Here is a 6,773-nt window from a genome sequence, read left to right as displayed (position 1 = left end):
CACAGTGCCTGGAAATCTGGAAGTCTGATTGGGGCTTCACATTTGAGTATGTAAATGAGCAAACCCCAGTTTCGGAAATACACTTTAATATGCAAATTTGTGCTGCTTTGCATGCTTTTGCTATGCAAATGAATGCAAGTATTCCCATCTGTTTGGGGACTTTGACCTGCAAATACATGCAGGTTAGGTCATTTGGAGGTGTGGCCATGCAAATTAACCCCAGCAGTTTCTGTACTTGATGTCTTCTGAGTCTCCAGGCAGCTCTTGAATATGCAAATCAGAGTGCGGGCAGGGGGTGGGGCCTTCCCTGACCCTGCTCCTGATGTCAAATGTCCATCACAGGCATCTGATGGTGAAGCTGCTCATGCAGGACCCAGTGGGGGCAAGGGCAGGGCCCATGGAGATGGTGAGGGCAGGGCATCAGGAGGGGCAGGGCCACAGGGGCGGGTTTAGGTGTACTCCCCTCGGTGGGCCTGTCCCCTAACCCTGCCTCCACACACCTCACCCCATGTCCTGTGTCCTAGCACTGGGAAGTGATGCACTTGAGGGAAGCTTGCTCTGTCAATCAAACACAATGCACCAAGGGCATCATGGGAAATGGGTCACTGCTTCACAAACTCACCAGAAGTCCCGCCCCTTCAGTAACTCTCTCACCAGAATACCCGCCCGGACAGTCACTCACATACTCATTCTCCATCTACAATCCTCATTATTTGGGTGTGGCCGGATGCTGGCTGACAGGGACATGTGGTCCCACATCCGGGAAGATGGCAGCCAGCTCACGCATGCAGCGGTTGAGTGGAAACCCCACGGTATTGAAGAAATCCCCTTCCACGCGCTCTGCTAGGGCACCGCCTCGCGCCTGAAGCCCATAGGCGCCAGCCTTGTCCCTGGGTGCAAGGCAGGGACGAAGTCACACCAGGTGCCATGCTCAGCCACACCCACGCCCGCCGGGGACAACTCTTCCTTTTCAGGCCTCACTTCCAGGTTTCCTGGCCCCACCCACCCCACCCCGCACCCACTCACAGAGGCTCCCTGCTCTCCACGTATTGGCAGAGCAGTGGCTCTGATAGCCGCGAGAATGTCACACGGGTCTCTTCGTGGAACAGTGACAATTCCACTTCTGCTTCTGGGTCCCCTTCCGCCTCTGGGGCCTCTGGGCATGTGGAACTCGGCTCCTGAAGCTGCCTCTGCCACAGTGGCCTCAAGATGGCCACACCGGTGATGACACTGTGCTGCTGGCCACTCAGCCTGGGCGGGGCCAGGGAAGGCGGGACAGGGCGTGGTTGGCAAGGGGCAGGGCTGGGGTGGGCAGAGGCTGGAGCTCCATGAAGAGGCCCCGCCCACTATGCCCTGGGGGGTCTACCCCGCCCCTTAAGGCCCCGCCCACCTGCGCAGCATCCTGTAGGCATCGTCCTTGTCCTTTGGCTTCTCCAGGATGAAGCCATCCATGGCCTACATTGGGCGGGGCCAGACGCCAAGGGGCCGGGTCAGTGAGGGGCAGGGCCTCACTCACCAGGACGGTATAGGCTCCAATAATGACATCAGGCGGGTGCAGGTCCTAAAGGGCAGAGGGCGGGGCAGGCTTATGGGCGGGGCCTCAAAAGGAAGGCGTGTGGCCTACCACCTGACCAGAAGGGATGGGGTCGTCCTCACCCTGTGCAGCCACGATGCCACCTCCAGCACCTTCAGCTTCGCTGTCTCCTGGGCATATTCGGGCGGAGCCGGAAACCCCGCCTTCTCCAGGGACTCCTGGAAGTGGGAGGGTAGGACCTCGAACTGAGTGGTTGAGTGAATGACTGAATGAATGAGTGAATGAATGACTGAATGAATGAGTGAATGAATGACTGAATGAATGAATGACGGGTATTTGATTGACAGCTGTGTCCCCTATAGTTCACGCCTGTAACTCCTCTGACATCACCGCTCCCGTGACCCCGCCCATCCCCTGGGAACCTCTCTAAGTGATTAATTCCTGGTCAATGCTCCCACGCAGAAGTCCCGCCCTGCTTTACCATGTTGCCGGAAGTCCCACCCCGGTTTCCCCGGCAACAGGAACCCTGCTGCCAACCGTGGCATAAACAGGGAAACAGCGAAAACCAGAGGGGTGCATGGACCTAGGGTTGTGATCTCTGTTTCTGCCCTGTTCGCCGCACCCGGAAGTCCCACCTACCGCCTCGATGAGTGACAGGGAATATGCTCTCTGCTGCCTCTTGTGCCGTTTCTGACCTGTTCACTTGGACCTGGAAGTCCAGTCCCTTAAGGCGTTTCCTATCGGGCCCGCAATGTCCGATGCGATCAATTTCCATCCTGGGCCTAAAGCGGATCCAATTTAATCATCGCCCGGTGGGCAGGGAATCGCACGCTGCACCATCCGTAAGCGGAAGTAATGTGCCGGAAGCGGAACTCAGGCTGCAGCGCACTCCGTCGTGTTTACTTCATGGGTGGAACTCAAGTTGTGCATCTCTTCGTTGCAACCTTTCCTGGGGACCATTTTGTGTGACAGGCCGGAAGCTCAAGTCAGTGACTGGAAGCCTGACGTCCTTGGTTCACAAGCGGAAATTGTGTGTCAGTTTGGCCGGGTGGAACTAGAAGCTTGTTTTCCTTTTGTGTCTTCCGGGGACACTGACAGCCACGAACCAGAAGCTTTAGTTCGTGACCGGAAGGCGGAAGTCCTGAGATCGCAGCCGCTTGTGAGCGGTGCAGGGGACAGTCCCGGAACCGTGTGTTTGAGAAGGAGTTCCTGGGGACAGAGTTGTGAGAGGTGCTCAATGTCTGTAACTCTGTTCCAGTCACTCTAGGAGGTCTCTCCCCCGGCAGAGCCTCAGTAATGACGGATAAACATCAGGCAGGCGGGCACTCTGGATGCTCCAGCGGGATAGATGGGTCCAGTATTTTCAAAGCAGGTCCAAGAAATTTTCAGGAGGTGGAGGTGTTTTTTTGACCCGCTCTCTGTCCCAGTGCTCAACCAGACCAGTGGAGCAGTGGGCGCAGTAGGACACAGGGTGGGGAAAGTGCGGGTTCTGGGTGGGGTGCTTTGTAGATCAGAGTACTAGAACTTTACTCTCTAGAGATAAGATATAGGGCGTGAAAGACAAAAAAGTAAAGTTAGAGAAATGCCCCATTTTAAATGAAGGACAGACTAAACTGGAAAGTTAACCCCTAGCAATATCTGTTCCTTGGAATCTGCTAACTTACCCTCACAAGGCCCTGAGAAAACAAGATACCCAGAATTCAGACTGTCCGTCCTTTCTTGTGAGTCAGCAGGTGTTGAATAGGGTCTTTAAGAAACAAATAGATAACTGCACCTCCGGTTTGCCCAGACAAGATTAATTAGCACACCCTGAGGCCCTAAGGTCTGTTGACCCTAATAGGGAGACCAGCTAAAAGGGTCATGTACTCAATGGACAGAGGGTCCCACCCCCTCCCTAAGCATGGGGTATTTGCCTTTAAAAACACCTGTGCCGGGGGGAGGGGTGGAGGGAGGAGATGGCTTCTTCTCACTAGTCTGCATGCTGGAGGGGCCCCTATGCACAAATGTTTCCTGTTCATTAAAGCCTCTTGCATGTTGCAGCAACTGGACTGGACATTGAGTTCTTGGGGATACAGATGGAAAATGGGAGACTCCTCATTCTGAGGGTCTTACAAAGCTTGAATTCTTGAATAATGCAGATTGTTTAAAACTGCTCACTGAGTAAGATGTGCTGGCCAACAGTAGTGGTCATACACAAAAATCTTCCTAGCTCCATTCCTCTCTAAATTTTCAACTTTCCATGAAGAATACTCTTTTTATAATTTTGTGTTTGTTAAGTGGTTTTTCTGAGGTTCAGGAATAAAACTCCTACAGTTATAGAGCAATGATCAAGCTTTCTGATGAGAGAAAGACAAATTATCAACTTTTTGATCTGCTTCCTGCTTTTATTTCCTTACAGTTGGAAGTTCCTGTACAACCAGGCCAATAACACCTCATGCTACAGAGTGGGTGATGTGCCCCCATGGGTACCAAAACTCGATGACCATGTCAGGAGTGGCTTCGTCTTGACAGAAACAAACACACTGGAGGTGTTTTGCAACTGCTGCCATTTTTACTTTAGAGTATTGGGTTTTTATACAGAAATTACAAGGAACATATCTTTGGTCACAATTTACAGACATATTATAAAATGCCAGTAATTCCTTTGAAGCATGAGATAAAAAAAAAAAAAAAAAAAAAAAAAAAAACTTATTTTCACCTGCCTGTGGTCAGTGTACCAGAGATTTGGTTTACTGAGTTAGAGAAAAGTCATTGTCTCTTAGCAGTAAACTGTTAAAAGCATTGATAAGAACTCTTGCATTGCTTTACTAAGTTTAGAGGATAGTCATAAACTTTTAACAGTATTTTTCTGTCTTTTTTATTATTTATTTTTTATAACCAAGTCCATTTAAATGAAAACAAACATCTATAGACAATATTTGGGAATTTGGGCGTCGTTCTTTCCAAACCACTTCCTGCTGGTAAGGGGCGCTCTCATGGGGGGATTCTAAGAAGATGCTGAAATCCTGGCTGTATTCTGCAAGGCTGCTTTTTCCAGCTGTTTTGAATGTAGGCTCACTTGGTACTCTGTTTCAGGTGGTCTGGCTTGATCAAACCACATTAGTATGGAAGAAATCCACAGCTTTTCGTTTTCTGTGGAAAAAAAATAAAATAGATATCCTTTTCCCCAGTAACTTGTCCTTGAACTTAATGTTTTGAGTCAAAGCATATTTTTTTTTTGTAATTTATTATTATACATGTCGATCCCAGTTCCCTCTCCCTTCCTTCCTCCTTCCCTCCCTCCCTCCGAATCTTAAGGTTTCTGTGCAGTGACATCTAATGAAATCTCGATCTCCAACTTGGAAGTAATGTGAAACTTCCACGACTCCCACCACGTAGGTCTCTCAGGGCTGCTTTCTTGCTCACTGTCTCACCCACTGGAGCACCTTAAGCCTAGCAAACAGAGGCTTAAGAAAACAGCACATCAGCACTATGTACAGAGGTAATTTCCACCAGTGGAGGGAGCCCACCAAAGAGCCATTTACAGGGGCTCAGCCCAAACGGTCCAGGGGTGTTTTTAAACCTGAAAAGCACAAAGGGTAGGAGAGCTATCTGATCATTAACGCCAGTCTCCACAGTCAATTTAGTGAAGGTCTCCTCAATGGTTTTATTTATACTTTCTACATGAATTGTTGGTTTTGTATGCACAATGTAATTTTAATCAATCCCCAGTATCTTGGCCAGTGATTTACTTACCTGGGTCACAAAACCTGGACCATTGTCTGATTTTACTACCTTAGGTATTTTGAATCTTCAGAAAATTTTCTTCAGTAATTTTTTTTTAACCACATGGTTGAGACAGTCCCATGCACATGAACAGTTGAAAAAGCATACCTGTTGCCTGTTAATGTTTATGGACTTCTCTTCGTCGAGCAGTACCACCGCCCCAGTCCTTTCTTTACCTTTTATAATGTAACTGATCCTGGCAGTGAACTGGTCATCATCTCCCCCAGCCAGCAGGATGTCGTTAAGATCTTTGCAAACTCCAGTCTCTTTAACCAACAGTTGATGGCAGTCATGAGTCCCTGGTTCACCAGTCTCCACAGGCAGAAGAGTGGTGGGATGAGGCTGGCTGGTGGAGCGAACACAATCAGCTCAGTCTCTCAGTGAGAAGCAGGCTTTGGTGGTGGGTCCCGCGGGCGTTGGTCATCATCAGTTGGTGGCTGCCAGACAATGCTCTCCAATGCATGGGGGCTATTATTGTTGCTTTATGCCCCAAAGTCAACTTGTCAGCAGTGATATCTTTTTGATAGACAGGCCCTCCCCTTGCTACAGGATCAAGCTTCTTTGACAGATAAGCAACTGGTCTGTCCCACGGCCCTAGGGATTTGGTTAAAACTCCCCAGGCGACCCCCTTATGCTCATCCACATAAAGGGTAAAAGGTTAGTTATATCAAAAGGCTTAGAGCCAATGCTTTCAGCTGGGCCTTTTTAATGGCATCAAATGCCTCCTGGTGCTCTGGGGTCCAGGAGAATTTTTTCCTTAGTCAGCCTGCAAAACCCAGATGTCCCCAGAAATTCTCCTACTTGTCTGGCCATCGTTGGGGAATTTTAAACCCTTGGGACAGTCAGCTCCAGATGAGCTGCCTAGTTCTGCACGTGTCAGGGTCCTTCCATTCAAAGGCAAAAAGCAGTTGGCTGGTGGGATGTAACCTCGAACGAGTGGGGTACCCGGCCCACGCCGAGGTCCACTGTTCTTCGGGTAGTCCATGAATTACCTTGGGCTTTGGGAGGGGTGCCAAACCCCGTTTCCCTTTAATTTTATCCGTTCTTAGTTCTAGGACCTTCGATACCTTGTCTTCTTGGGACAGTCATTTGCCAAGTGTCCTTTTTCTTTACAATATGCACACTGTTCCTCCTTGTCAAGTGGAGTCCTGTTGCCCAGGTTCCCTAGCCTGTTTTAAATTTCCTAACTTTCCTTTAACCACTGCAGCCAAGGTATTTTAGTGAAATTCTTTTCCTGTCTTCTGTCATGCTTTTTCTCTGCTCTCTGTCTCTCTACTGTCTTTTGTTTCTCTCCTTCCCTTCTCTGTCCCTTCAATACACTTTCTCTGTCTCTTAACTCTTCCAGTCTATGGAGTTCCTTCCTAATATCTGGGGCCCAATTTCCCCATGAAGACCAGAGCCACCGAAGCTCTCTGGGCTTCTGAACTAGGGTCAAAAAGTGTTTTCTTTAACTTAGCCAAATTGGTGGGCCATG

General features: G+C 49.4%; 1 protein-coding gene across 1 annotated transcript; it reads right to left on the bottom strand.

Moving 5' to 3' along the window:
• Nucleotides 1–420: 420 nt before the first annotated feature.
• Nucleotides 421–1,401, bottom strand: LOC127218696 (probable bifunctional dTTP/UTP pyrophosphatase/methyltransferase protein). Its single transcript, XM_051179704.1, has 3 exons — nucleotides 1,387–1,401; nucleotides 1,027–1,346; nucleotides 421–890 (listed from the first exon to the last, which is right to left on the bottom strand). The coding sequence occupies exons 1-3, from the start codon at nucleotides 1,399–1,401 to the stop codon at nucleotides 710–712; spliced, it is 516 nt and encodes a 171-aa protein (XP_051035661.1). The 3' UTR covers nucleotides 421–709.
• Between the last annotated feature and the right edge of the window lie 5,372 nt (nucleotides 1,402–6,773).

The sequence above is a fragment of the Phodopus roborovskii genome, unplaced genomic scaffold (assembly GCF_943737965.1).
Source record: "Phodopus roborovskii unplaced genomic scaffold, PHOROB, whole genome shotgun sequence".
Taxonomy (NCBI): Eukaryota; Metazoa; Chordata; class Mammalia; order Rodentia; family Cricetidae; genus Phodopus; species Phodopus roborovskii.
Note: the sequence above shows the minus strand (reverse complement) of the source record. Positions and strands in the feature narration are given on the sequence as shown.

What these genes read in the sequence shown, in the direction of transcription:
- LOC127218696 (XM_051179704.1), bottom strand. An exon ending in GTGGAGAGCAGGGAGCCTCT is followed by an intron (nt 891 to 1,026) that starts GTGAGTGGGTGC and finishes CCTTGCACCCAG; the next exon opens with GGACAAGGCTGGCGCCTATG.